Source organism: Mobula hypostoma, chromosome 7 (genome assembly GCF_963921235.1).
Source record: "Mobula hypostoma chromosome 7, sMobHyp1.1, whole genome shotgun sequence".
Taxonomy (NCBI): domain Eukaryota; kingdom Metazoa; phylum Chordata; class Chondrichthyes; order Myliobatiformes; family Myliobatidae; genus Mobula; species Mobula hypostoma.
Genome location: NC_086103.1, coordinates 155,045,752 through 155,073,091, shown reverse-complemented (window position 1 = coordinate 155,073,091; position 27,340 = coordinate 155,045,752). Strand labels below are relative to the sequence as shown.

At 42.5% G+C, this 27,340-nt stretch overlaps 1 protein-coding gene across 2 annotated transcripts in view; it reads left to right on the top strand.

Moving 5' to 3' along the window:
- trpc4b (transient receptor potential cation channel, subfamily C, member 4b) overlaps positions 1 to 27,340 on the top strand; it is a 93,015-nt gene that overhangs the window by 37,163 nt on the left and 28,512 nt on the right. For both annotated transcript variants that reach the window (XM_063052908.1, XM_063052907.1), the window contains exon 2: positions 16,442 to 16,842. In XM_063052908.1, coding sequence (XP_062908978.1) covers positions 16,465 to 16,842 — 378 coding nt within the window. In that variant the 5' untranslated portion in view covers positions 16,442 to 16,464. The remainder of the gene's footprint in view (positions 1 to 16,441; positions 16,843 to 27,340) is intronic.

Below are 27,340 nucleotides of genomic sequence, written 5' to 3'. Positions count from 1 at the left end.
CAAATCCTTCCTACTGGAATTAGAGAAACAAAGTTAAGAGCTATTGTCTTCTAAAGCTCTAAGTAGCAATTTAATACCAGACATAACCAAGCATATCTCTGCAGGAAAACCAACATATGTTCCAGTGAGGTGAAATTTAATAGAACATTTTACTCTTAAAGACCTATCTACATTGGTACTTTCAGGCAGCTGTGGACTTGAATCACAAGATTCCTCTGTACGTCAGTTCTCTTCAGGGTCCTTCCATTCACAGTTACAGTTTCCTTTTACATCTGACCTAAGTGCAAATCTGAAATTAGTCTGGATTGAACACTCTGCCACATTTCCAGCTGATCTATTTCCACTTGCAATAGAAGGTATAGAGGCCCAGGAACAGCTGCTTTCCTACAACCCTAATCACATTTCATCAACTGAGCATAAAGAACCACCTCTTGCACTACTATGGACCTGTTTCGGATTGTTTTGACAGCACATGAACAGGCTGCTTAGCCCACAATTTGTGCCAAAGTAATTAAATTAGTCATTGAATTCCCAATTAAACTAACCCCCTCATCTACACAATGTCCATCTAAGAGTATCTTAAATGCCTCTATAATTTTAACCTGCACTGCCTCTCCAGGCAATGTAAACTAAGTACCCACCACTGTGTGTGTGTGTGTGTGTGTGTGTGGGGGGGGGGGGTGGAACTTGCCTCGCACACCTCCTTTGAAATTACCTTCTCTGCCCCCCACCCACCACACCTCAGTTTAAATGTTTGCCTTTGAGCTTTAGATGTTTTAACCCTAAGAAAAAATATCAGCTGTCTACTGTATCTATGCCTCTCATAGCTTTATAAACCTCTATCAGATCTCCCCTCAGTTTCTGCTGCTCCAGAGAAAATAACACAAATTTGTCCCAGCTCTCAAGGCGCATTCCCTCTAATCTAGGCAGCATCCTGGTATGCCTTTTCTGCACCCTCTCTAAAGTCTCAACATCCTGTAATGGTTTGATCAGAAATGAGTGCAATACCCCAGATGCGGTATAACCAGAGTATTATACCGCAACATAACCGCCCCCCCCCCCAACAGTGACGTCGTATGTCATCGTTACCTATATAGCCACATTCAGGGAGCTGTGGAGTTTAACGCTAAAATCCTTCTGTACATCAGTATTGTTACGATCTTGCCATTAACAGTGTTACTATCTTTTTACATCCAAAGTGCAACACTTCACATTTGGCCAGGTTAAAACTGGTTCTGCTTTTTTTCTCCACCCATATCTGTAACTGATGTATATTCCCGTGCCCTTTGCCAGTCTTCTATGTTGTCTACAGAGCCACCAGTCTTCATATTATCTGCAAATTTATTAACCCAGCATCCACATTTTCGTCTAGATCATTTGTATATATCACAAACAGCAGAGGTCCCAGTACAGATCTGTATGGAATACTACTAGTCACAAAATTCCAGCAAGAGTAAGTCCCATTGACTACTACTCTCTGCTATCTATAGGCAAGTCAAATTTGAATTCAAGGGGCCAATTCACTGTAGATCCCATGCAACCTAATCCTCTGGATGAGCCTCCTATGAGGGACCTTGTCAGATGCCTTACCAAAATCCATGTAGACAATATCCACAGCTCTATCTTTACCATTCACCTTTGTCACGTCCTTGAAGAGCTCAATCAAATTAGTAAGACTCAACTTGTTCCACACAAAGCTAATTTGTCTGTCACTAATTGGGCCATGGTTTCCCAGGTATTCATAAATTTTACCATTGATATAGGTAGGAAAAGGAGGAGGTTCTAAAGAGAGCATGTAGGGAGTTGGGTAGAAATCTGAAAAGCAGGACTTTCAGGGTCATGTGCCAGTGGGGGTCAAAATAGGATGATTTAGCAGATGAATGTGTGGCTGAGGAATTGGTACACAGGAAGGGTTTCAGATTTCTGAATCATTAGAATCTGTTCTGGGGAAGGTATGACATATACAAAAAGGACGGGTTACAGTTGACCCTCACGGGGATCAATATCCTTGCAGGCAGATTTGCTAGCTCTGTTGAGGATAGTGTAAACTAACTTAGCAGGGAGGTGTGATCAGGAGTGATAGAGCTTAAGGATGGGCAGTTGGTATATAAGTAGATGCAGTGTGTAGTCAGACTAAGGAAGGACGAGCAGATGATAGGGAAAAATTGCAGTCAGTAGGATGATTGAAGGTGTTATATTTGAATGCCTGCAGTATAGGGAACAAGGTTGATGATCATGTAGTGCAGTTAGTCTTTAGGAGTGAGTCATAATTTGAAGTAGCGAGGGAGAGAGACATTGCAAGGCAAGACCCATTTCACAGGAACAAGTCACAGTGAGAGCACGTTCTATTTGAGCCAATAAAAAGGAAGGTGTAAGTGGAGCAGCCATTGTTGGAGTGGACCACAGTTGGAGCGTGAGACTTTGGCATAAAAGGCTTAGGTGAGAATAGGCTTGGGTAAGCGCAGACCAAGGTTCTAAGAAAGTTTCTAGTAAGCTTTTTTCCCTCTTTCTTTGTTTGTTAGCTGACAATGACTCCAGAGTTAGAGGTACATTCTTTGTGTGAGATGTGGGAACTCTGTAAGATCTCTAGTCTCCCTGATAACTAATCTGCATACAGTGCATCAAGTTGTAGCTCCTTGGAGACCGTGTTAAGGAACTGGAGCTTCAGCTCATATGGGAGAATGAGGAGGTGATAGATAGGAGCTACAGGGAAGTAGTCACCTCTAAGTTGCAGGAAGCAAGTACCTGACTGACTGTCAAGAGAGGGAATGGGAATTGGCAGCCAATGCACAGTACTACTGTGGCCATTTCCCGCAATAATATTTTTGGGGGGGTAGGGACTGCCTACTGGGGGAGGCTGCTGTAACCAGGTCCCAGCACTGAGCAACACACACAAAATGCTGGTGGAATGCAGCAGGCCAGGCAGCATCTATAGGAAGAAGTACAGTCAACGTTTCGGTCGAGACCCTTCATCAGGACCAACAGAAAAGAAGAGATAGTAAGAGATTTTAGTGGGGGAGGGGGAGACCCGAAGTTATAGGAGAAGCCAGGAGGGGGAGGGATGAAGCTAAGAGCTGGGAAGTTGATTGGCAAAGGGGATACAAGGCTGGAGAAGGGGGAGTATCATAGGATGGAAGGCTTTGAAAGAAAGAAAGGGGGAGGAGAGTGTTGTAGCATGGATGAAATCACCGGAGAGACAGAGTCACTGGTAGATACAAAGCAGCTTCTTTATTCGACACAACAAGGTACAGCAGGTATTATACGGACAGAGACACTTGCGGTAGAAAGGTCTGCTAGCCCAATATGGGCTCTATTTATATGCTAAACACAAATGCAATTGCTACTTAAAAAGTTATAGACAATGCTTCCTTTTGAAGCTACATACAAAACATCACACCTTCTGACTTCATCCTTTCCTTCCGACCCTAACATGTCTGGGTTGGTATCCACAGCCTTTAGGAATGCAAGTTAAATCCACAATACATTTATTTGGCATTTTACGTGCTAACATAGAGGACAATTAATATTGTAAAGTATAGATAATACTGTCTTCGAAACTACCTGTAAACTTCACACTTCCATCTGCAGCGTCTGGCTAGTATCCCAAGATTCAGAGCTTTTAGGAAATGCATTGTTATGAACTCAATCCACAGTACTTTGTCAAATAGAAGACTGGTGGCCAAAGTCATTTAAGTGTAAATGAATCATCTACCCAAAACTCACTCTAACAGGGAGCACCAGAAGAAGATGGAAAACAGGCAAGGAGTTATTGTGAGAGGGAAAAAGAGAAAAAAAGAAAGAAGAAAAGAAAGAAAAAAATTAGGGATAGGGTAAGAAGGAGAGGTGGGGCATTAACGGAAGTTAGAGAAATCAATGTTCATGCCATCAGGTTGGAGGCTACCCAGACAGAATATAAGGTGTTCCTCCAACCTGAGTGTGGCTTCATCTCGACAGTAGAGGATCGGAATGGGAATGGGACGTGAAATTAAAATGTGTGGCCACTGGAAGATCCTGATTCCTTTAGCGGACAGAGCGTAGGTGTTCAGTGAAGCGGTCTCCCAGTCTGCGTCGGATATCACCAATATATAGAAGGGCCCCTCCTGTCTTCTATCATTTCGGGTCTCCCCCTCCCCCTCCCACTTTCAAATCTCTTACTATCTCTTTTTTCCCATTAGTCCTGACGAAGGTTCTCAACCGAAACGTCGACTGTACTTCTTCCTATAGATGCTTCCTGGCCTGCTGTGTTCCATCAGCATTTTGTGTGTGTGGCTTGAATTTCCAGCGTCTGCAGATTTTCTCGTGTTTACATCCCTAGCACTGAGTCTGTCTCTGTGGCTCAGAATGCAATGGGGAGAAGAGGAGTGCAGTAGTGGTGAGAGATAGCAGACAGAAGATGTCACAGTCCCATCTGTTGACTCCTCATTTCAGTTAATTTCCTTTTCACCGTGTTCTACCAGGCTCCTTGATTAGGGCACCTGATCCTCATTCGAGCCGGCAGCATAAAAACTCTGGCTTACATCTACTCGCTGCTGGTTCGTCACCGTAGCCAGTGCCGCTTTGCTTGTCCCGGAGCCACCAAGAATCCTGGACTCTAAGTTGCCTTGGTGCCTGGAGCTGCTTTGGGAATTCTGTCGTTTTCGTGTCCTGCTGAGAATGCCGGCCGTTTGCCGCTACTCCGAGTCAAGATGCGAATTCTGTCGTTTTCCTCTCCGGCTGAGTGTTTCTGGCCAGTTGCCGCTGCTTCGAGTCAAGAATACTGGTTGTCTGTTGTTGTTTGGTTTGGTCGTCTTATTTCCAGCTGAGTGTGTCCAGCCGTTTGCCGCTGCTCCTAGTTGGGAATTCTGTCTCTTCGTGTCCAGCTAAGTGATTGCCGGCTGTTTGCCACTTCTTGAGCTACTCCGTGTCAAGATTCGAACTGTCTGTTGTTTGGTTTAGTCGTTTCCTTTCCAGCTGAGTGGGTCCAGCCGTTTGCCGCCACTCCGAGTTGGGTATTCTGTCTCTTCGTGTCCAACTCTGAGTCCAGGCTCCGTGTCCGAGTCCAGTCCAAGTCAAGTCCAAGTCCAAGTCAAGTCTAAGTCCAGGCTCCACATCCGAGTCCCAGTCCTAGTCCAGGCTCCGCATCTGAGTCCCAGTCCAAGTCCAGGCTCCATGTCCGAGCTTCTCCTGTTTGTTGTCCCACATGCACATCGCATAAGCATCTAATCCTCACTCCCTGGCTTTCCTAGCGATTATTAATAAACACACTTCTGTTAATGTTACCTCCGTGTCTGTGTCCTGCACTTGGGTCCGCTCCAGCCACTAATTGCAACAGAAGATTCTGTGGATGTTGGGGAGAAAAGCCTGTCTGGTATTTTCCCCAGAGACGCCAGCGTCAGGGATAACTCAGGTCGTGTCCACAGCATCTAAAGGAATAGGGTAAGTAGCCAGAAGTCCTGGTACAAATTGCTACCAAAGACCTAGGAAAAGGGAAGAAATACTGAAGAAAGAACACAGGGATTTAGGTAGAAAGCTAAAAATCAAGACCACCAGGATAATAACCTCTGGATTGCGGCCTGTGCCATGCACCAATGAGGGTAAGAAAAGGATGATTTAGTGGATGAGGAATTGGTGCAGGGGTCAGCATTTCAGATTTCTGAATCACTGGGTTCTCTTTTAGGGAAAGTATGACCTGTACAAAGAGGACAGGTTACACCTGAACTTGAGAGGGACAGTTTCCTTGCAGGCATGTTTGCTAGACCTGTTGGGTAGGGTTTAAACTAAATTAAGAGGATAAAGGTGATGAGCACAGGACTGAAAGTGTTATATTTGAATGCATGCAGTATATGGAATAAGATAGATGACCTTGTGGTGCAGTTGGAAATTGGTAGGTATGATGTTGTGGGCATCACTGAGTTGTAGCTGAAAGATCAGTTTTGATTAAGCAGCTTATTATAAAGGAACACTTAGGAGGCAGTGATCATGATATGATAGAGTTCACCCTGCCATTGAGAAGGAGATGATGAAGTTAGAGGTATCAATATTACAGTAGAGTAAAGGGAATTACAGAGGCATGAGAGAAGTGCTGGCAAAGTTGATTGGAAGGGAACACTATCAGGGATGACGGCAGAACAGCAATGACTGGAGTTTCTAGGGCAATTCTTTGAAGAATCACTAGATTCTGAAATGGTTCCAGAGGACTGGAAAATTGGAAATGTCACTCCACTCAATAAGAGAGGGTGGCAGGAAAAAGGAAATTACAGGCTGACTTCAGTTGGGAAGATGTTGGACTTTATTATTAAAGTTTGAGATTTCAGGGTACTTGGAGGCACATGATAAAACAGGCCAAAGTCAGCATGTTTCCTTAAAGGAAATCTTGCATAACAGATCTTTGGAATTTGAGGAAATAACAGCAGGATAGGAAGAGGAGAGTTGGTGGATGTTGCTACTTGAATTTTCAGAAGACATTTGACAAGCTGCCATACATGAGGCTGTTTAACAAGATAAGAATCCATGGTATTACGTGAAATATACTAGCATGGATAGAAGATTGACTGACTGGCAGGAGGCAAAGAATGAAAATAAAGGAGGCTTTTACTAGTTAGCTGCATGTTTCCTGCTTTATCCATAAGTGGTTCTACCTGCTCCCTAGTTATGCCCTTGCTCTTGATGTATTTATAGAATACCCTTGGGTTATCTTAAATCCTACTTCTAAGGGACTTTTCATGGCCCCGTCTGGCTTTCCTGCTTTCCTTTTTTGAGTCCTTTTCTGGCTTCTTTATAATCCTCAAGTCTTCCTCAACCTATGGTTTTTTTTTTACTTGACTAAATTCACCATTTCTCTCAACATTCAAAGTTCCCTTATCTTCCTATCTTTGTCCTTCTTACTAGATTATATCCGTCCTGTACCTGTGGAGATAATGTTTAAACACACCCCATGTGTCAGATAAGGGCTTATGCAGAAACAGATTTTTCGCAATTAACTCTCCCTCGTTCCTGCCCAATGCTTTTGGAATTCACTCTGCTGAAACTTCACACTCTCCCATAAAGTTGGTATTTATCAATAGCTGTCTTAAAACTAAAGAGGTTCTGGTCATTGTTCGCTGTTTTCCCACTGAAAGGACTGTCACCTGGCCAGGCTCATTATCCAATAATGAGGTTCAGTATGGACTCCTCTTGTTAGGTTATCCACATATTGATTTAAGAACCCCTCCTTGGTGCACCAAACAAATTTTGCCAAATCTAAGGGGTCCCAGTCCATCAGGGAAATTGAAGACACCCATCACAACAACCCTGTTGTACTTGTACCTTTCCCTTATATGCCTGCGTATCTATTCTTTAGTGTTTCGGTGGCTATTGGGGGGGGTTCTGTAGTATAATCCCTTCATGGTGTTTGTACTTTTCTCATTTTTGAGTTCTACCCAGATAGATTCAGTGGATGTGTTTGTCCCTCTAACTGCAACTGCATTATGTTCCCCCTAACTGCAGCTGTGATATTGTCCCTGAATAATAGTGCAACTATCTCCAGGAGGAGGAGAAGATGGCGGCACGACGCAGTGCGCAGTGGCCACTCCGGTGAATGATATCTGTTATCTGTCAAGTAGGGTGCTGTGCACAATGCTGATTTGATGGAGACAGATGTGAGAGAACGGAGGAACATCTGGAGAAACTTCTGAAATGCCGCCTTCACTGCCGCTGCTACTGTGTGATCCAGAATTTCAAGAGGGGAAGGCCCCGAGTCCTCGGCTTTGCTTGTTACTCGGTGGCCGGGGCGGGGTCAAAGCGCTCGGGCGAGATGGTGCTCGGTGTCTGAGGGCTGGTTGGAAGCTCGAAGTTTTCGGGCGGACTCAGAGTCAGCTGTGGTCAGGTGCTTCCAATGCATCGGCATTTGTCGGTGGAGATTTATGGCAGGGAGAGTTTCTCCGTTTTGCCGCCTGCTATCGGGGAGTCGATCGGAACTTGGAGACTTTCTTTTTACCGTGCCCATGGTCTGCTCTTTATCAAATTATGGTATTACTTTGCACTGCTGTAACTATATGTTATAATTATGTGGTCTTGTCAGTGTTAGTCTTTGGTTTGTCCTGTTTTTTTGTGATATCTGGAGGAACATTGTATCATTTCTTAATGCATGCATTTCTAAATGACAATAAACGAGGACTGAGTGTCCTCATAATCTAATGATCTAATCTAATCCTTTTACCACTTCCCCAATCATTTCTAAAACATCAAAACCCTGGAACATTAGGCATCCATTCTTTTCTGAACCAAGTCTCATGGCCACAACATCATAGATTCATATACTGATGCATGGCCTTTATTGATCAGGTCTTTCAAAGTACATTTATTATCAAGGAAAATGTATGTCACCATATACAATCCTGAGATTCATTTTCCTGCAGGCATACTCAAATCCATAATAGAATAATAACCATAATATAATCAATGAAAGAGCATTTCTATTGTTCAACCAGTGTGCAAATGACAACAAACTGTGCAAGTACAAAAGAAAGAAATAATAAACAAATAGAAATAAATATTGAGAACAGGAGATGAAGAGTCAGTGAAAGTGAGTGCAGAGGTTGTGGGAACATTTCAATGATAGGGCAGTGAAGATGAATGAAGTTATCCCCTTTGGTTCAAGAGCCTAATGGTTGAGGGGTAATAACTATTCCTGAACCTGGTGGTGTGAGGCCTGAGGCTCCTGTACCACCTTTCTGATGTCAGCAGCGAGAAGAAACCATGTCCTGGGTGGTGGGGGTCCCTGATGCTGGACACTGCTTACCTGTGACAACACTTCGTGAGATGTGCTCAATGGGAGGGCTTTACTCATGATGAACTGGGCCATATCAACACTCACAGTACACTGGAAGAACTCAGCAAGTCGGGCAGCATCCGTGGAAAAGATCGGTCGACGTTTCAGGCCGGAACCCTTCGTCAGGACTGTAGAGGGAGGGGCAGAGGCCCTATAAAGAAGGTGGGGGGAGGGTAGGAAGGAGAAGGCTGGTAGGTTCCAGGTGAAAAACCAGTAAGGGGAAAGATCAAGGGGTGGGGGAGGGGATGCAGGGAGGTGATAGGCAGGAAAGGTGAAGAAAGAATAGGGGAAAACGCAACGGGTAGTAGAAGGAGGCGAAACCATGAGGGAGGTGATAGACAACTGGGGGAGGGGGCAGAGTGACATAGGGATAGGGGAAGGGAGGGGGAGGGAATTACCGGAAGTTGGAGAATTCTATGTTCATACCAAGGGGCTGGAGACTACCTAGACGGTATACAAGGTGTTGCTCCTCCAACCTGAGTTTAGCCTCATCATGGCAGTAGAGGAAGCCATGTATGGACATATCTGAATGGGAGTAGGAAACAGAGTTTAAGTGGGTGGCTACTGGGAGATCCTGTCTGTGTTGGTGGATGGAGCGGAGGTGCTCGACGAAGTGGTCCCCCAATCTGCGTCAGGTTGGAGGAGCAACACCTCCTATACCGTCTAGGTAGTCTCGAGCCCCTTGGTATGAAAATAGAATTCTCCAACTTCTGGTAATTCCCTCCCCCTCCCTTCCCCTATCCCTGTGTCACTCTGCCCCCTCCCCCAGCTGCCTATCACTTCCCTCATGGTTCCGCCTCCTTCTACTACCCATTGTATTTTCCCCTATTCTTTCTTCACCTTTCCTGCCTATCACCTCCCTGCCTCCCCTCCCCCACCCCTTGATCTTTCCCCTTACTGGTTTTTCACCTGGAACCTACCAGCCTTCTCCTTCCCACCCTCCCCCCACCTTCTTTATAGGGCTTCTGCCCCTTCCCTCTACAGTCCTGACGAAGGGTTCCAGCCCGAAATGTCGACTGATCTTCTCCACAGATGCTGCCCGACCTGCTGAGTTCCTCCAGTGTATTGTGAGTGTGCTTTGACCCCAGCATCTGCAGATTATTTTGTGGGCCATATCCACTAGTTTTTGTAGGATTTTCTGGTCACAGCCTGGTATGGAATTGTATTTTCATACCAGGCTCTGATACATGCAGTCAGCATACTACTGTAATTTACTTGTCATTCTTGTCCACAATATCCTAGCATTAAAACACACATTGCAATCCTTCCATCTCATTGTGTTTATTACTTTGCCCTGCTTGTCCTTATTGGTCATGACATTTACCTTCCTCTCAATCCTTGCACTTTCAGACCTGGCGCTCTGGTTCCCAAACCCCTGCCAAAATAGTTTAAACCTTCCTGGCCCAAATATTGGTTTCCGTTCAGTTGAGATACAACCTGTACCTCGGGTACAGATCATCCTTGCTCTGGAAGACATTCCAACGATCAAGAACCTGAACCTTGCCCCTTGTACCAATTCCTGAGGCACACACTCATGTGTTCTGTCTTTTATTCCTGCCCTGACTAGCACATAGCACCAAGAGAAATCCAGATTACTGCCTTTGAGGTCTTGCTTTTCAGTCTTTTCACTAACTCCCTATATTCACTGCACAGAACCTCTTCCCCTTTCTACCAATGTCATTGGTGCCAGTGTGCACCGTAACTTCTGGCTGTTCACCCTCCCCTTGAGAATGTTCAGCAACTGCTCTGAGAATCCAGACCTAATATCCTGGAGGCAACACACAATCCTAGCATCTCTTTCACAAGCACAACATTTCCGATCTGTCCCCCATCAGATCTCTCCCTCTTGCTCTGTCTGACCTTACCTTTCCTTGCCAAGTTTCAGATTTGGCCAAGGTACCACTAACCTGTCTGCTGCTGTGCTCTAATAGGTCATCCACTCCCAGCAGTATCCAAATGGGTATACCTGTTCCTGAGGGTAATGGCTATAGGAAAGTCCTGCACTGTCTGCCTACTGGCATAATCTTTCCTTGATCATTCATTTTTCTGAAGCCTGTACCTTGGGTGTGACCAGTTAAGTAAAAGCCCTCAGTTTCCTGGATGATCCTGAGTACGTAAGACTCCAGCTTCAGTTCACTGATCATGAGATTCCCTCACTTCTCACATCTTGCAGTAGGAACCTTCCACTGCCCTAATTCCATCCTGCCTATACTGAATTAAGGACTAAAGATGAACAACTGCCACAACCATCGACTCGGCAATTGCGCTCATGAATATGCACATTTCAGCTAATTATTATATTATTATGGCAGTATTTACCACCCTTTTCATTGTAGTGCCTATCAAGACTTGAGCAAAGCACAGCAATATTACATTGCCTGCTTGCATTCAGCCTTACCTAATCAAGTGGACTGTTGCATGGACTGATGCTGAAAACTAGCAGTATTCATTTTATATTTAGATATTGCATCTAGTTTTCCATTTGAGAGTTTTAGTAAACAACCCTGTTTGGCCTAGCATTTATTGTTTTCCTTTCCCTTAAAATCCTATTCACATTAGGGTCTGTGACCTATTGACCCACTTCAGTTTCTCTCCCTGACAGCAAGTCTCAAACACACAAAGATGGCCCAGAAGAAAGAGAGCAGCTAACCTTGGCCCTGAGATTCATTGGTCAGGTAGGGGACAAGCTACAGGCAGTTGAATCTGTTCCAGGTGAAATTATTGAAGCAAATAAGCAGAAAATCTCATGCCGACAAACCTAGTCTCATCTGGAGGAACAGGTATCATCCCTTACCGCAGCTGTTCAACAGCTCACCACAGACAATTAGAGTCAGGTGTCTGTGATTTCTACTCTCTCGACCGCCATCTATAAATTCCCTGTGACAGCCAGCATCAGCTGACAGCCATTAGTGTTCTCACCAATGCAATTCAGCAGTCTCTGGCCATGTCAGTCCCACTCCCTGCATCTTGCAGGCCCTCTTTTTCTGCTGCCCTGGAAATCTCTGCCACTAATGCTCCCACTCCCTGGTCCAGAACTGACTCCAACTTTCGGGCCACCACAGACTCACGTATTCATAGAAAGACTAAATATTCCACGACCAGGCAGATACTGACATTTTGTTGCAGAGCTAAGTAGGGCTTTTGATCTTCCAGTACAGGGTCAGGAGACTGCCCACTGTCCCTTGGACCTGCGTGACCTATGCAGTTAAATTCCGCAAGCTTACAGTAGAGACTGGGTGGAATGAGAGATCTCTCAGTGCTGCCTTCCAGAGTGGACTGAACGCAGGGGCCCAGCACGAGATCGCTATCCATGACGAGCAGGATAGTCTGGATGACCTGATGAATCAGGCTATTTGAGTAGACAGCCAGGTAACTGAGTGGCGCAGGGAAAGAATGTCTCAAGCTTCCTATGCACTGACTGATCACTGTCTTTTCTTGCTCTCTTCCTCACCAATCCACAAAGGAGCCAATGGAAGTAGAGTGTATGTGCCTGTTTCAGGAGGAGCAAGACCAGCACAGGAGAACAGCTTCCTGCCGCTTGTGATCCAGGACATTTCCACTTGGCATGTCCCAGGCATTCAGTAAAAGAGGATACTATAGCCGTCAACAGGGAAGGGAGTCTGATGGGTCAGTTCTCTCTGCAGTTCTGCTTCCCTTAATTGGATAATGCTTGCAGCTTCTTTACCGTGGGGGTCTTGGACCCATGAACTTAATGTGTTTATCGACTGTAGCTGGGAATCTAATGGACATTTCTCTAGATCAAAGATGAGGCATTCTGACTCTGGAATTAAGAAGAATGATCAATGTTAAGGCCCTGGACAGCTGACTTCTGGGCACTGGCCAGGTCCACCTTTCCACCCAACCCCTCCAACTTGTGCTTGAAGGCAATCATTGTGGAGAACTCTCCTTCTATCTGCCACTTGTGCTTGGTCTCCCTTGGTTATCCTGACATAACCCACTGAACCAATTGGTTTCTTAAAGCACTCCCAAGAGTGGGGAATCAGCATGCCTGTCTACCTGTCTGGGTCCAGCTCAAGCTCTGTTCCATGAATTCCCTCCTGTGTCAGCTAAGGATGTTGACCTGTCTGGGATTCCAACTGAATATGCCAATCTTCTTGAGGTCTTCAGAAAAGGGAACGCCACCTCTCTAGCCCACACTGGCCCTACAACTGTGCCATAGACCTCTTACCTGGCACTAGTCCTCCCGGGGCCAACTCTTTTCCTCCTCTTGTCCTGAAACGACCATGGAGAAGGCCAAGCACTAGCGGCAGTTCAAGTGGATCAACCAGACATTCGGAGAATTGTTCCCTATTGTTGTGTTCAAGAACAAATTGGAGGGTTCTGTGGAAAGATGGATCTTACTGGTGCCCAGAGGTCAACTATCTAAGGCCTTTTTGTTGATACTTTCTCTCAATTTCTGAGAAGGAACGCTTTATTTTTGAGCCAGAGGTATCAATGATATTCCTGGTTGCCCTGGAGTCGATAAGTGCCTGACGTTCCTGGGTCTGAGACCCACACAACAAGGAAGCTGGGAGTATCGCACAATTAGGGAAGCTGATGGCAGGGAGAACCAACTCAGCAGATCTCCCCTTCCTGCTGATGGGTATCCTCTTTTACTGGACGCTTGGGACATGAAGCCTGGAATTGTCCTGGATCACTGTTCTGCACCGATCTCATTCCTCAGACAGGCCCATGTGCCCCACCTTCATGGACTGGGTACCAAATGATGACAGACGGTGATCACGAAATCAGGAAGCTCAGGGTATTCTTTCCCTGTGCCACTCAGTGGTCCAGTTGTCAACACGAATGGCTAGGTTAATCAGATCATCCAGACCGTCCTTCTCACCTCGGACAGCAATCTCGTGCCGGACTCCTGCACTCAGTCCGCACTGGAAGGCAGTGATGAGCTATCTCTCGTTCTACCCTGTCTCACCCCCAGCGTGCAGAACTTTATTACGTTACCCCTCACTGTCCCTCTACCTTGGTACAGGTCCAGGAGTCAGTGGGCAGCCTCCTGACCCCATCTTGGTAGATCAAACTCTCCCTACCTTGGCAACAAATTGCCGAAACGAGGGGCTGTGGTGGAACCTTGCTCCCGTACAGCATTGAACAAGTTGAAAGAGGGTCAATCTAAGAGGTTAACCACATATCCCAGGCTATGTGCGTCCTCACCGAACCAACCAGGCTGGGCTTAGAACTCAGCTGACATTGGTTAATAAAATTCCTATAGCCGCCAGGATCATCGGAGTGTCTGCCTGGTGGAGGAATCCTTGGGTCTGGTCCGAATGTAAGAGTCGGGATATTAGTAGCTGAGGTTGATGGGGCAGGAGAAAAAGAGAAGCTGCGAGTGAGACTGGTATGATCAAAGCTGTTGAATTGCATTTGCGAGAGCAGTAATAGCTGTCACCTAATGCTGGTTGTCGGCTGTAAGGTCCTGAAATACAGGTGTGAGAGCAGAAATTGTTGCCGCCTGATTCTAGTTGTCTGCTGAACTGTCACTCTGAAGGCTGACACCTATTCTTTCAGCTGGGACTGAGCTTGTATCGAAATTATCCATTACATTGCTTCATTCGCTTCTCCCAACACTGATTCTACTGCTGTAACTACATATGTTCATGTGCATATGACACTAAACAGTAATATACTGTTTAATGTCATCTGCATTACTACATGCATCATGTTCAAGTTTTTTGTTTTTTAACTGTATACATCCATACTGCAAAAAAAACGAAGTTCCTAAATCGAGGTTCACAACAAAGTACATTTTAACTCACACACAACACAAAGTAATCTCACAAATACACAAATGGTGAGGTGCATTAATGGCACAAATTAATAAGTAAACAGTCACACTACCAGCGCTTCATAGCTGTTGAGCCCTCAGTGACGGCAGAGAGTTCAGTAATCTCACAGCCTGGGGAAAGACGCTCTTTCCTATCCTAACAGTCCTTGTCGTAGTGCCGTGGTTCCTCCTGCCTGATGGCAGAGGGTCAAAGAGATTGTTGGACAGGTGAGGAGGGTGAATTGTTGATGGGTGGAAGAGAGACACTGCTGATCCCCTCAGCGGCCCTTGCAATTCATAGTAGGGGCTTTTGGTCAGATGCCTTGCAATTCCCATATCAGATGGTGACACAGCTGGTCAGGACACTCAGAATGGTTCTCCTGTAAAAATTGGTTAGAATGGGGGAGAGGGGAGCTTCCCTTGCCTCAGTCTCCTCAGGAGGATGCTGTTCTGCTTTCTTGACTAAAGTGGTGTTGAGAGACCAGGTGAGATCATTTGTTATGTGCATGACTAGAAACTTGGTGTTCCTAACTCTTTCCACAGAGGAGCCACTTATGCTGCACCTTCCTAAAGTCCACAATCATCTCTTTAGTCTTGTTTACATTAAGATTCAAGGACCAGCCACTCGACCTCCTCTCGACACCATCTCGTCACCATTGTTAATGTGGCCAGCCGCTGTTGTGTCATCAGCAAACTTGATGGTTCGGATTGTACAGGTACAATGAAAAATATGGTTGAAGCAACATCACAGATACATAGCATTTCATTCCCAGAAAAACATAAACATAACTTGTGCTCACTTTTTACAACAAAGGACACATAGATTGTTGTGCAAAGTGGTCAAAGTGATCATAGTAGTGTAAAGCTATAGTGATTAGGCTTGTGCCAGTTGGTTCAAGAACCAAATGATTGAAGAGAAGTAGCTGTCGGTGAACTTGGTGGAGTTGGACTTCAGACTTCTGTCCCTCCTGCTAGAAGATGGCATGGCCTGGGGATATATTTTGATGGATGTTATCTTCATGGGGCAGCACTTCCTGTACGTATTACCAATAGTAGGGAGGGATGTGCCATGATGTATTGGGCTCAATCTAATACTCTCTGCAGCTTTTTACATTCCTGCACATCTGATTGTGATACCAGACCATGATGCAACTAGTCTAGATGCTTTCAACATTACATCGGTAGAAGTCTTTTTTAGTGTGTTTGGTGATAAGCCAAACCTCCTTAACCTCCTAAAAAAGACTAGTGGAATTGAATGTGCTGAGAGCGTGAGAGGCAGCCTTTCCTTTCCTTTCCTTTGCCAGAAAGAGATGCAGTGCCTCATGATTCCTTTTGTGAGGTTAATTACTTCAATCTTTGAAAAAAAGATTTGTTAACAAAATACCAGCAACTCAGAGCCTTTGCTTTTATCTTGAGGTGGCAAGTATCTGAATAGAAAATAAGAAAATTCTAGGCTTTTAATGTGTTTATTGCAAGCATATTAGTTTTCGTAGTTTTGCTGTTTTCTGTACTATTTAAAATTGAGATAATTTAACAATGTCAGAAGTAGGAGAATTGTTTGTTGTCTAGTTTGTGAAATGAAGTATAACCATCACTATAGCCAGTAGCACAATCTATTAATTATTTTAAATAAGAATTTTTTTAAAAATCAGCATTATAAGAGTGACAGCATCTTTGATGACAAAAACAAAATCATTTCAGGTCATTGATTTTGTCAAAATGGTCATCAATTAGCATTAATTCTGCTTCATCACAAATGCTGCTTGATTTGATGGGTATTTTCATCACTTTCCATTCTTATTTCAGATGTCCTGAATTTGTATATTTTGCCATTATAATAAAAACCTAATTTGTTTTTTTTTCTCTTTAAGGAACACTTTGACATGCATGAAAGATGGCTCAGCTGTACTACAAAAAAAGTGACAATGCACCATATAGAGACCGAATTTCTCTTCGCATTGTGAGAGCAGAATCTGAACTCTCTCCTGCAGAGAAGAGTTACCTAAGTGCTGTTGAAAAAGGTGATTATGCAAGTGTCAAGCAAGCACTTGAAGAAGCTGAAATTTATTTTAAAATCAACATTAATTGCATTGATCCTCTGGGACGGACTGCACTCCTCATAGGCATTGAAAATGAGAACTTGGAAATCATTGAACTACTTCTGAGATTCAATGTGTACGTAGGGGATGCTCTTCTACATGCCATCAGGAAGGAGGTTGTTGGAGCTGTTGAATTACTATTAAATCATAAGAAACCTAGTGGAGAAAAGCAAGTAAGTTACTTGAAATATAAATTGTTGTGTAAGTGACATCTGAAATCTTCTCAGTCTATCAATTATCACAGCATTATTTTCAGTCTACAGTTTCTTCATTATACAGGTACAATTCAAATACTGAGAATTTTGCATTTATATTGGAAATTGCACTCAGGGGCCACTTTATTAATAAAGTTCCTCCTATATCTAATGAAGTGGCTGCTGAGTATATGTTCATGCTGCTTTAGCCCATCTGCTTCAAGGTTTTATGTGTTGTGCATTCAGAGATGTTCTTCTGCATATCACTGTTGTACTGCGTGGTTATTTGAGTTAGTGTTGCCTTTCTTTCAGCTGAACCGGTCTAGCCATTCTCTCCTGACTTATTTCATTTACAAACTGTTTTTGCCCATGAGACTGTTGCTCACTAGTTGTTTTTTTTTGCACTATTCTCTGTAAACTCTAGAGACTGTTGTACATAAAAATCAGATCAGCAGTTTCTGAGATACTCAAGTTACCCTGCCTGGCACCACTAATTATTCCATAGTCAAAAAGTCACTTAGGTCACATTTCTTGCCAATTCTGATGTTTAGTTTGAACTACAACTGAACCTCTTGACCATGTCTGCATGCTTTTATGCATTGAGTTGCTGCCACATGATTGGCTGATTAGATGTTGGCATTAATGAGCAGGTATCCAGGTGTACCTAATAAAGTGGCCACTGAATGTACATAGACTAGTTGTCATCATTTGACATGTTGAAAAAATTGCATATATACATAGAAAGCAGATTGAGCTCTGATGCAACATGTAGGCAATGGAAAAATAATAATGAAGAAAGGAAAATAAATAGCTAATAATTACATTCAAGATAAATGGGATTAGTATAGATAAAGTACTTGATCATCAGCTTGAACAACTTGGGTTAAAAAACCCGTTTCTGTGCTCTTTGGCTCAAGATTTCAGATATTAGTTTTAATAAATTATTAGTTCATTTGAAATTATTTAATGGATTAAATCATCAGCAATATCCATATTTTCAGTCTACTGCACAATTGCTTTGTACACAGGAACAAGCCCTTTGGCCCATGATTTTATACCAAACTAATTAAGAAAATAACACCTAATTAAGCTAATCCTTTCTGCCTGCACAAGGTCCATATCCCTCCATTTGCTGCCTGTCTTTTTTTTGTATTCATTTGTTGGGAATACAGAGGAATTTAAGAATAGGTACTTTCAGTAATAATAGTGCTGAATTTCTATCTTTACCCTTTCTCCATTTCTGGCTATTAGCAAGCACCAAATGGCATTAGGGATAACACATTTTAGTATATCAACATGCAAGTTACTGGTCATCTCTGAAGAAGGTTCTTTAAAAGAAAACTGAAGGAAAGATACTGCTCTGGAAGGAATGAACCCCCTCTATCTTCACCATTTCCTTTTATTGCTTCTAGCAGGACATTCAGGAGCCTGAAACCCCACACCTTAGTGTGCAACAACAGCTATTTCCCCACTGCCATCATGTTCTGGAGCTGACTTCAAAATCCTTACTAATACTTATACTGTATCTCCCTCAACTTGCACTAATGCCATTGTTTATTTTTTGCTTATTTTGTTATGTAAGCTGTGTATACTATATTTTGTCATGTACTGTATACATTGTTATTTTGAGTTTATGTTGATGTATGCTTGTCAATGTTTGTAATGTACTGTAATGCTGCTGCGAAAAGCTAATTTTCATTGCATTTATAAACTGGTATGTACTATGCCTATGAAAATAAATTTGAACTTGAAGTATATATATTCCATTATTAGGCCGAAGTAAGGGGATATAAAAATGTAAAAGGCAGGCACGGAAAAATTGAGTGGTATTATTCGACAGTAACAGACGTAGCATTAAGTATTTTGGATGCAATGATTTCTCTTCCTTATCCACTTACTAAACCGTTAAGTGTATTCAAACATACTTTGCACATTTAGGAACTTGGCCTCATAGAATTTCCTCATCAAAGCTTAAAAAAAATACTTTTGGATTTACCTTCTACCATCCTCATAGTCATACAATAATAATGGAATTACCAACTAATTCTAATAATCAAACACTGGCATTTAGCCTACTATAAATACAAAGACGAGGAAACCACCACAACCACCCCCACCCCTTTGAGAAACTTTTGACTAAGTCCATAGTCAACTGTTGTCTCCTGTCCTCCACCCCAAGCACTCTTCACTTAATATGTTGTTTCAAATAGCTCAAATGCTTTTCTGGACTAAATGTGTTCAAACTGCATTTGAATGAACCAGTGTAACTGGTTTCCATCATCGCTTGATAGTGTGTTCTTTTTAATTAGTGCACACTGAAATAATGGCCCAGCATCTCCTGAAGCCAAGCTCATAGAGATCTCTGAGTTGATGTATTTTCCCCACATCTCTCAAGATCTTTTACTCTGAGGTGACAAAAGCATCAATAACTTGGATTAGTCAGGCAAGGGCAAGGGTTACAACCTTTAGTCTTCCCTTAACCAATGTATCAGCACTCCTCCACATTGAACACCATCTGGAATAAGCACAGGTACTAGCAAGAGCACAGAATATATTTTTTGCTGAGAACTACATTGTTCAATACTAAAATGGCTGGCATCAGTGACTACTGTTTAGAATGTAGCAATGTTTTAGATTATGCAACGAGTGGTAAAAGAACCAGCATAATGAATAAACCTGCTTTGAACACATTATTAACAATCCAACTGCTACATACGCATTTGTCCATGATGCCAACACCATGAGCAATTGCTGCAGTCCTTGTGACAAGGAATTCTTCACACTGAGAATATCTATCATCATCTACTTTGCATTATATGACTTCAACATTGTGCTAAATGGTATGCAAAGCAGATCTGCCAACTTGAATCTGTATATCAGGAGATTCTAAACATAAGTGAAGCACAATTGTAGTCACAATCTATGATTTCAAAGTCAGTATATCTTCAATCTTTCAAACAAGTTAGAGCAGTGACATTTATTTGACCATGTTGAAAATTGCCTTGGTATGTTTTGCTCACACATATTGGGACAGATGCAGTCTGTCTATTGTTAATCATCAATAAAGTGTGGAATGTGTTTCTGATAGGGATAAGAAGGTCAGAGGCTAGAAACCCTGTTGTAAGCACCAGCCAGATCATAGCACTAATGCAGTTTGGGACTTGGCAGTATTTCAATATAATCTTTGTTCAAAAAATTTCAAAAGGGCTGAAGTCTAGAGGTGCACTGAGAGTGAGTGCCCCAAATATTGAGACTGTTTAACTGAGAATGGCACCTATAAATTTGGTATTATTAAACTCATTTTGAATAAAAGGAAAACACTTTCAATGGCTGCAGTTATATCTAGCAGAAGGTTAGCTGTGGATTTTGGAATTTAATTATTTCAGCCCCAGGTGTCATTGCGGGAAATCCTTTTGAGAATTGTTCTAGATCTAGTAATCACCACTCTCTCATCTATGACCTTCCTCAGTGCAAATGGAGAGTGCCTTGAGACCTTTTTATCAAAAGAGTAGAAGAGGGATATTTGCCAACATTTGAACATTTGACCCCAGTGGCTACTTCTAGCTGCTGTGAAACAATACGTGCATGCATATATGCAGCAAAACTTGAGCAAATTTAGCTGTGGGCTGATAAGTGGCATAACTTATGTTTTAAATGGGAAATAGTGTCCATCTTCAACAAGGATATACTGTACCAATATCTTATATTGACATTCATTGGCATTTAGTTTTATTCCATTGCCTTTTAACAAACAGTCAACAAAATGATCACTTGTCCAGAAAACTAAAGCAATCAACCACAGTGGCTTTAGGAAGAAGTCTGAGCCTGAGTGTTTTCCATCATGTCACTGACTTCCTAATTGCCCAAAACCTTTTCACTTCCTAGAATAGTCTAAGATAGAATAGAACCTTATTGTCATTGCTCAGGAAAGCAATATGGTGGTGCTACTCCAGACTCTGCAAAACAGGTATTTGCAATGCATGTGGAATGGCTTAATTGAAAAAAAATCCCCAAATTTACATGAAACCAGTAACTTCAATAGTTTCGATGTGCATTCATTATCAAAGAATGTATAAATTTATACAACCTTGAGATTTGTTTGCTTACAGACAATCGCAAAGCAAGGAACCAAAAAGAAACCAATTAAAAAATCTAAGACCAACCCTCAGTGCCCACAGAGAAAGAAGGGGAAAAGAATCACATAACAAGTCACCTAAGCAATAGAAGCAAGCAACACAACAGCATTTCGTGCCAGATTGAGTCCTTAGATCTAAATCCCTAGAGCAGGCCCAAAGCCTTGGTTATATTAGCGGAGCAGATTGCCGCAAAGTTCGCAGACACGAAACTCAGCAGCTTGGGGGCCATCCATAGCCTTAGCATCGTGGAGAGAAGATCCCCTAGACTATCTGGGCCAGTGTTTAAATTGTCTGAACCTCGCACTAGGACTGGGTCCCACTTCCGACAAGTCGCTCTGGGCCCTAGATTTTGCTGCCAGAGCAGTTGTTCTCGGCCTCTCCAAATCGGCTTGGCACCCAGAGCAATTCAACCTCACCTGACTCTCGACACGCTGCCTCTCCAGTCTATCTGGGCTGGCACTTAGATTGTCCAAACTGCAGATTGTACCTCACAGTGGGACCTGGGCCTTGGTGAATTGCTCTGGGCCGTGAACATGCCGCCCAGCAATTCGTTTCGGACCTGGATTTTGCTGCCAAAGAAGTCGTTCTTGACCTCTCCAAATTAGCTTGGTGCTTAGAACAATCCACCCTGGTACCCAGGTCAGCTGGACAGGCATCAGATCTCCTCTATCCCATCTTCTCCCATCCCAACCGTACACTCAACCAGCTTGGCTCCAACTCTTAAGTGTGTTGATTTTGCAGGACACATCTCACAAATTCTCTTTGCCTTTGCTCGTTTCTTCATTGTTTGCAGTGATAGTTCACCACAATTTACTTTTTTGAAAAAGTGTTACTAATAATGTTTTTAATCAAATTCTTTTGCTTTTGAACCACCAGTAAGCTGTGGCACATCTCTTCGGTAGTGCCATCTTAAACCGGATAGATCATAATACTCAAAGGCCATTGGCAAGCCAGGATGTAGCATTATACAGCTGCACAACAGCCCTTGGATAGGTCAGGTCTTTAATGATACTACAAGTACACCAAAGACATCAAAAGTTGTAAATTGTCTCCAGGTCCAGTAGTTGAGTCTCAGTGATGTGCTAAGCTGTCCTAATCACCTGATGCAGTGTTTTGTGCTCTGTCTTGCTGCAGCTAGAATACCATGTTGTCATTGGTATGCCAGTATGCTCTCTATCACACATTGATAAAAGTTGGCCAGGATTTTTTGGAGTAGATTTGCTCTCCTTAAGCACCTCAGGTAGTATAGTGGCTGCTCTGCCTTCCCTGCTATCAAGATTGTGTTGATAGACCAAGAGAGCTCCTTAGTGATGTTCATCCCCAAAAACTTGAAACTGGACATCTTTTCTACTACCTCACCACTTACGAATATTGGAGCTTGTTCGGGACCTGTCATCCTGAAGTCAATTACCATTTCTTTTGTCTTGTTGACGCTTGATTGAAATTATTTAAATCTTACATCTGTCTCACAATGTGAGGGAGTAAAAATCGTTGCATTGTGACTGTCGCAATGTACAGACATGTGAATTTATAAGTTTAATGGCTTGTAGAAGGAAGCTACCCCATAGCCTGCTGGTCCTGGCTTTAATGCTGTCGTACCGTTTGCCAGACGGAAGCAGCTGAAGTAGTTTATGGTTGGGGTGACTGGTGTCCTCAGTGATCTTCCAGGCCTTCTTTATGCTCCTGTGGTGTCGAGTGATAGGTTGTGATTCATGCACCAATCAGACAGGGTCAGTACATCCTCTCTATATGCATGTTCACTATTGTTTGTGATTAGGCCAATCACAGTTGTGTAATCTGCAAATTTGATGATTGAGTTTATAGCATGAGCAGGAGTGTAGTCATTGGTGAAGGGAGAGTAGAGAAGTGGATTCAGTACACACCTTTGTGGAGCACCAGTGCTCAGGATTAGAGGGGTTGTTGAACACTTGCCTAGTTTCAACGTCTGGGTACGATTAGTGAGGAAGTCATGGTAGCATTGTGGTCAGCACAATGCTTTACTGTACACGCGACTCGGGAAAGGAGTTTGTATATTCTCCCTGTGACCGCATGGATGTCCTCCAAGGGCTCTGGTTTCCTCCCACAGTCCAAAGATGTACCCTGTTAATAGGTTAATTGGTCATTGTAAATGATCCCATGATTAGGCTCAAATTAAATCGGGATTGTTGGGCAGCGTAGCTCGAAGAGCATGTTCCATACTCCATTCCGATAAATAAACAATTAAGTTCAAGATCCAGTTAAGGGTTGATGTGCCAAGACCGAGATTCTCGAGCTTTACAATTTGCTTGTTTGGTAGTATGGTGTTAAGGGCTGAGCTATAATCAATGAAAAGCATCCTTAGGTAGGTTTCTTTGTGCTTCAGGTGTTCTAAGACAGTGTGAAGAGTGATAGAAATGGCAGCTTCAGTTGAATTATTTGCCTTGTAGGCAATTTAGTGCTGGTCCAAGGTAGACAAGATTATGTCCTTGATGAAACATGACCAGTCTTTCCAAGCATTTGGCAACTATGGGAGTGAGTACCACCAGAAAGTAGTCATTAAGACATGTTGCCACTGATGTCCTAGGGATTGGTATGATGGTTGCTGCATTGAAACATGCCAGAACCATAGCCTGGGATAAGGAAAGGTTGTAAATACTCATCAGAACTTCTGCCAGCTGGTCAGTGCAGTCCCTGAATACCCATCCAGTTATGCCATCTTGTCCAGTTGCTCTGTGTTCCAAAATGTGTTGGGGATTGGTAGTGTTATAGAAATGTGTCTCAGTCTGTACTTTATGTCTATACTTGGCGGTCTTGATTCCTCTTTTAAGATTCAGTCTTGCAGTATGCTTTGGTGTCACTGGATCTGTGGGCAGTGTCACGAGCTTTGAGCAGGTTCCATAACTCATTCATCTAAGGCTTCCGTTTGAGAAATATCCGGATGTTTTTTGGTGGTGATGACATTGTCTAAACATAATTTGATGCAGTGCATAACTGTCATTGTGTACTCCTCTAAATCAGTGGCTGAGTCGTGTGTAGCCTGGTGTGCAAACAGGCTCCAGTCAGTACTCTCGAAGCAATCTTGAAGACTGGAGGTGGCTCTCTTAGGCCATACCGTCACTGCCTTGGAGGTTGGTTTCGCCTTCCTTACTAATGGTCTATACACTGGGATCAGATGTAAAGATAGATGATCGGATATTCCCAGGTTAGGACATGGGAAGGCTCTATATGCGTCTGCAATATTGTGTTATTACCCATTATTCCTACAAATCAGAAATATGATAGAATAATCAGCATTTCTCTGGAGGAGCACAGTTCCAGCAAAAGTCAAAAATCAATGCCACTCAAGTCAGAGATGTTTTCTTGATGAGCACTAAATCCATTTGCTACAACATGATTGCAGTGAGATTGAGTACCATTTACAAAATCCATTACGGTAACTTGACAGGTGTCTGGGTAGAGTACATCCTGCAAGTTGTCTTCTTGGTAATGGATCCATTGTAAAGCATTTTGAATAACATTGTTTGTATGAAAAGTTATCTATAAATAAATTACTATTTTTATTATTCACTGTCACCAGGTCTAACTACCGGAAGTCTCCACCTATATCACTGATATTATCATAATTGAATGTACTACAGCAATCCAATGAGCTGATTGACCACACTTTCACAAGGAGAATTGGGAGCAGGTAGTAAATGCAGGCCAAATTCTTCAAACAACTCTTTCTGATTATATTCCTTTGAGTTATTTGTGCAAGTTTAATCAGATAAAAGCATTAGACTATCTGTAATAACGGAATTTGTGCTACCTTTCAATGGACACAACTTGGGACAGCACAGAATAGTAATGAGCATATTAATCTTGGAAGCAAAATAGATCAGCATGCCAAAACTTTCTTCTCCACTGATATCAATGAAAGGTGTAATAGGTTGAAAATGGACTACTGGACACTTATCTCGATTAGCACCCAAATTCATCCCAACTGGTTCAAATAGCCATATTAATTGTGTCTTCCTTCACATTGAATCATAAAATGGAAAGATATCTTGAAAATCCATGACCTAGAATCACCTGCAGTTATGCTCTGCCAGTACTGGGACAGGAAACCATCTAGACCTCTTATAGACCAGCTTGTGTTCTAGGGAGGAAGGATAACCTACATGGCCAAAGATATATTTGCTACCAAGCACAGAGAGGTCATGATGCTCTGAACCCTTTGAAATGTTTGGATGAAGAATATAAAAGCTACAACAAAAAAAAATGAGAAGCTTTGATTAAAAGTGAGAATACAGGCTGAGAAAGGGATTTTTGTGGCAGAAGGGACTTTTTTTTCTTGGTTTTTTGCCCTAGTCTAGAAAGAAAGCCCCTTGTACCATTAGTAATCCCTTTCTCAGTCTATATTCTCACTTTTAAAATGCGCTACAATAAGTAATGATGATTGAAACTTAGCAGAGGATGCCATGGAGATCCTTGAGATGAGATTCCAGTATGTGGTACAATATAGGGTCACAATATTCTATTTCCCAGAAAAGGAATCCCATATTGTCATCTGTTGCATGAGGAAAGTACAGTGGATTCCAGTTAATTGGACCATTGGTTAATCAGGGCAGCTGCTTATTTGGGATAATTCTTAAAGAACAAAAAGTAATCAAGAAAATAGATGGGATTCCCTTAATTTATTTGGGATAATATGCTACTTGATTGAGACAGGAGCGTGATGGCAAACAGTTTCTAACTAGCATCAGTCATGTGCACTTGCATGGCCATTAGACACTTCACCATGCTTTGAGCAAACCATTTTTAAATAACATAAGTTGTGTGTGTTTGTATTCAGAAAGCAGTGATTTTTGTCACTGATAATTGGGGAAAAATAAGAACTACTTTGCTCACTGTGGTTTCAAGCATTCAGGATTGGACATGCCAGAAAAGGCTGGGAGTGAAAATGAAATGATTTCACTACTTCAGCAAGTTAGGAACTCAGAGGTATCAACAATCACTTCGAATGTTACAATAAAAATGAAGACTTGGAGGATGTAATGGTTGAAAGCATTATATGAACTTGTTCATTGACAGTCAATCAAAAGATTGACTTTAGTGTTCTAACTTGTTCTGTAATTCCTTTAAATACGTAATTTGTTACTATGTTAAATAGTAGTTTGTTCTTTTTATACCTTTTTAACTATTTCCATGAAACTTCAGCTAACTTAGGCAGCCGCTTAATTGAACCAAAATGTACTGGTCCCAATGTATCCCAATTAACAAGAATTAACTGCATCAGGTGATAGCCAAGAGATGCTGTCAGAACACACCTCATAGCTTAAATATTCTTTGAGAACTTCAAACTAATCTTCAAAGACATGAAAATGCTCTACTAATTCATAGAGATTGCTTCTGCTCTGCCAACTCTTTGAAAAACACTGAACTTTCATTTTTGGCTACATTGACTGCCAGCAGGCTCAGTTACAAATTAGACCTTAAGTGCACATATTTAACATACAGAGGCATCTTGGGTCCAAGTCCACAGCTCCTTGAAAGTGGCTACACAAATTGATAGAGTGTAAAGAAGGCTTATAGCATGCTTCCCTTTTTTAGTTGAGGCAACAAGTCAAGAATTTTTGTTGCAGCTTTACAAAACTCTGGTTATGCGACATTTGGAGTATTATGCTCAGTTCTGGTCGCCAGATTTTAGGAAGGATGTGGAGGCTTTGGAGTGATGCAGAAGAAATTTACCAGGATACTGCCTGGATTAGAAGGTGTGCACTATAAGGGGTGGCTATACAAATTGCATTTGATTTGACTTCATAAAAGCTTTTGTTTATTTATCACTGAGGTTTAAGTATAGAGCAATTGTGTTCCCCTCCCCCACCCCAGGTTTGAAATGTCTAATATTGTAGTATGCACTTAAGGTGAAGGGGAAGTTTAAAGGAGATGTGCGGGGCAACTTTTTTTTAATACACAGTGTGGTAGATGCCTAGAATATGCTGCCAGGTGTAATTGTGGAGGCATTTAGGATGGACGAGTTTAAGAGGCTATTAGATCGGCATGTGAGTTTGGATAGGGACTTTGTGCTGGCAGAAGAGATTAGTTTAATCAGGTATCATTAGCATAATTAGTTCAGCACATCACCTTGGGCTGAAGGGCCTGTTCGTGTATTGTACTGTTCTATGTTATATATTAGATTATGAAGACACGCAGTCCTCTTTTCTTGTCATTTAGTAATGCATGCATTAAGAAATGATACAATATTTTCTCCGGTGTGATATCACAAAACACAGGACAGACCAAGACCGAAAAAACTAACAAAACCACATAATCATAACGTATAGTTACAACAGTGCAACAATACCATAACTTGATGAAGA